The sequence below is a fragment of the Argiope bruennichi genome, chromosome 11, assembly GCF_947563725.1.
Source record: "Argiope bruennichi chromosome 11, qqArgBrue1.1, whole genome shotgun sequence".
NCBI classification, from domain to species: domain Eukaryota; kingdom Metazoa; phylum Arthropoda; class Arachnida; order Araneae; family Araneidae; genus Argiope; species Argiope bruennichi.
Window position 1 is genome coordinate 92411716 of NC_079161.1, and position 4054 is coordinate 92415769.

The 4054-nt window shown below is 42.8% G+C and overlaps 1 protein-coding gene across 1 annotated transcript; it reads left to right on the forward strand.

The window, feature by feature from the left end:
• Window positions 1–744: 744 nt before the first annotated feature.
• Window positions 745–3066, forward strand: LOC129956767 (uncharacterized). Its single transcript, XM_056068708.1, has 2 exons — window positions 745–904; window positions 1874–3066. The coding sequence occupies exons 1-2, from the start codon at window positions 745–747 to the stop codon at window positions 3064–3066; spliced, it is 1353 nt and encodes a 450-aa protein (XP_055924683.1).
• Window positions 3067–4054: the final 988 nt, after the last annotated feature.

Consider the following 4054-nt stretch of genomic DNA (forward strand, 5'->3'; position numbering starts at 1 on the left):
GCCTCCAACATTCAAGAAACGCTCCAAGAATTACAAGAGATAATTAACACCTTGCCAAGGGAACAAATCATTATCACAGCTGACCTAAACGGGCATAACAACCTCTGGGGTTATGAACACAATGACCTCAGAGGAAACCAAATACTAGACTTCGCCCTCGGATGCAGTCTGTATATCATCAACAAACAAGATGCTCCTCCAACCTTTTCCCACTGCGGAAAAAGAGGATGGCCGGACCTCACCCTCTGCAGCCAAAACCTGATAGACACCATTTCTAAATGGGAAGTGCTAGAAGAGCCGTCCCTCAGTGACCATAAATTCATAGAAACAACAATAGCTATCAACCAGCAGAGCTCCATAAAACAAAACACGGAAACCATAGAAAAATGCTAAATCACCTCCTACCACACGTAATCAAAATTCAACAAGCAATTAACAAAAGCAACACTCCATAGCAATTAAACGAAACAACTATCATCTTGCAAGACAAAATCACAACAGCTTGCAAGAATAGCTACAAAATCAAAAAAGAACCACAAATACTCCAACCCAACTGGTACACCAGCGAATTGGAAATACAAAAAAATAGGCTAAAAGCACTGAAGAGACGAGCTCAAAGATCAGGAGAAAACCGACCAGCCCAGTTCCTGCTCCTCAAAAGGGAGACAGCCATCTACATGAAGAACGTTAGGTAAGCAAGGAACTTGGGATGGAAAGGATTCTGCTCCCAGGCAAAAAGCCCTTATGGCAAGCACTATAAACTGCATTCCGAAACTCAGTTACCCCAGCTCAACTGATACTACTGAAAGAAAAGGAAGCGACAGGAGGCCAACTCCAAATAGCAGCAGGAATCCTCGAAGAAATTTTCCCACACCCTGTCTCAACCCTGAACCAGGCAACAAGTGTAAATTACTCACCAGATGACTGCCCTTTCTCTCCACAGGAGGTAGCTAGAACGATTAACGGCCTCCCAAAAGGTAAAGCCCCAGGGTTGGATGGCATTGACAACATAGTCATCCAGCAAATCAACCAAAAATTTCCACAGCTCTTCACAGATATTTTCAATAAATGCCTAACATTAAAGAAATTCCCAGATTCACTAAAAATAGGAAACATCATCTTATTCCGTGAGCCAGGAAAACCTATTAATGAAGCAACCTCTTACCGTCCAATATCACTCCTCCCAACAATAGGCAAAGTCTTGGAGAAGCTCCTAACCCAAAGACTCACCTACCAGCTAGAAAAGAACAACCATATATGCAATAGACAATATGATTCCGTGAAGGGAAATCAGTGGACATGGCCATTGACAACTTAATGAAGGAAATCAAACTGGCAAAACAAAACAAGAACCACGTCCTCCTGCTCTCAATTGATATCAAGGGTGCGTTCGACAACATTCAACATGCTGCAATCGAAGATTACCTAAATAATAGCAATAGCCCTGCCAACTAGATAGAAATTTTCAAAGACATACTTAAAAATAGAAAAGTCGTCCTCAACACAGCAGAAGGACCAGCAGAAAGAGAACAGAAACAAGGCTGCCCACAGGGATCCTGCAGTGGCCCTGCTCTCTGGAACCTGGTAGCAAATGAAATCCTTCAGCAGGATTGGCCACGCAACACCACCATCCAGGCTTTTGCGGACGACTTTGCTATAATAACTCACGCCCCAACCAGGAAAGAAATTGAGAACCAAACACACGCAGCAATAGAAAAATTCTCCAAATGGGCAAATAAAAACAAGTTGGAAATATCCATTAATAAAACCAATTATATCTTCCTCAGTAAAATAGTAAGAGGCCCATCAATAAAATGGAATGGCACAGCGATCAAAAGAAAAAAATCAATAAAATACCTAGGAATTCAAATAGACGACAAACTCAATTGGAACGCACACCTTCGATATCAAGCAACAAGAGCAGCTATCCTCCACCAAAATCTCCTAAAAATAGCAGGGAAATCCTGGAGAATTAAGCAGGCACAAAGAAAAACCCTCTACTCAACTGTAATAGAAAGAGTACTTGCACACGGCGCAGCCATCTGGTGCCAAGATCCCACCGAGAGGATGAAACGGAAACTTGCAGCCATCCAACGACCGTTTCTACTAGCCATATCGGGAGCCTATAGAACTACCTCAACAGCAGCCCTACAAATAATTTTGGGAATCCCCCCTCTGCACCTCCAACTACAAAGAGAGGCAAAGGGCATCTCGTTATGTAGGCTCAAAAACCCGACCAACAACTGCCACCTTCAAATTAGCCAACTAGAAATAGACTGTAAGATTTCAGGCTGGACTTCTCATCCCTCGGTACACCTAGAAGATCACCAGATTTCACTTGACGACGGAGGCTTGAGATCGGACCCGAATGGAATTTACACAGATGGATCGAAGACGGACAAGGGAGTAGGAGCAGCGTACTGTGTCTTCAACAATGGAGTAACTACAACAACTTGGGCAACAAAACTGGCCCACCACAATACAGTATTTCAAGCTGAGATCCTGGCCCTATACAAGGCCGCAGAATTCCTGAAGTCCACATCAGCAACATCTACCATCTACGTCGACAATAGGACCAGCATCTTAGCAGCAAAAAATCCAAAATCCAATAACAAATGTGCCAGGAAAATCTTTGCAATACTTTCTACAAATGCAAACATAAAGATATCCTGGATTAAAGCCCACGCCGGATATGCAGGTAATGAGAAAGCGGATAGACTTGCCAAACAAGCTGCTGATTCAAACAGCCCTATCCAGCCCGAACCATACCCAATTTCATTCATAAAGTCCAGTCTAAGGCAAACCATGTTGGAAAAGTGGCAAACGGAATGGGACAATGGCGAAACTGGAAGACTCATCTACCAGCTTCTTCCAAAAGCCACTTACGCCCTGGAGAAGGGAAGAAATTCTCTTCTTCACAGGCCATGGCCCATTTCCCACCTACTTAAAAAGGTTCAATTTAGCAGACGAACCTTACTGCACCTGCGGCGAAGTGGGGTCACCACTCCACTACGCAACAGAATGCATTTTAACTACATCTTATCACCTAACGAAACCATCAGCTAACCTTCAACAGGTCTGGTTCTCCAGGGTAGCAGATAACTCTCTCAGCAGGGCCAAGATCAGAAAAATGGTTCGATTCCTGCATGAAGAGTCACAGCTGTTCAGATACTGACCGCCACTCCTATAACATCGGAAAACCCATCTCACCACCTGCACGACAAGACTTCCACCCAGGCCCGGAAACTCCAACCACCAACGCAGCGCATCCTCAAGCTCAGACAACTCCATTCAGTCCTGCATAGCCCATGACATCCCTGCTTCAACCCAACCTAAAACCAACCATTCCTGCTCTAACCCAGCCAAGTCAGCTCCTCACCAGCCTAACCGAATTCAGCTCGCCTACTCCAATGCAACCCACTGCAGCCTAAAAATCTTTCACCCAGCCAACTACAACTCAGCCAACATCAGCTTCACATCATCAGCCCAATCACCATTACCTCCACATCATTAGCTTAGCCATCTGCAACCCTCACTCTCCATGTCCACCCAACTGTTTAAATAATCGTTAAGATTATAGTTGCAGGGGCATGGAGAGGTGTTAAGTTAAGTTTTATGGTTTAAATCCGTGTGCCTTCGTGGCGGGTCGGAGAGTTAGATGGTTGACTTATTCGTCAGGAGTAATAAGTAGTGACAAGTAAGATATTCGTAAATTCGCATATATTCGTAAATTTCAAGATGTTAAAAATATTTTGGGACCAAGTTGGAATCAAAGGAACAAATGAAAGATTATTATACGTTGTACCATACTTTGCTCAATACCAATCTCCAACAGAAAATTAAAATGATAAATTATTTTTTTCTGTTTCTTTTCTTTTATATCTAAAAAGGTTTATAAGTAAATAAAGAAATGTGATTACTGAAATAAAAAAATAAAAATCATTTCATTACAGCATAGTTTTATATTAAACATACTCGGTGTTTGACGAGTATACTCGCCACCGCTAAATTTTTACGACAGAATTTAAATACTCATTTTCCGAAGAGGTTCCTG

Bases quoted from the DNA above. Each gene is read 5' to 3' on its own strand.
- LOC129956767 (XM_056068708.1), top strand. From the start codon at position 745: ATGGCAAGCACTATAAACTGCATTCCGAAACTCAGTTACCCCAGCTCA. The intron at 905-1,873 runs GTAAATTACTCA...GAATTCAAATAG, and splicing joins CCCTGAACCAGGCAACAAGT to ACGACAAACTCAATTGGAAC.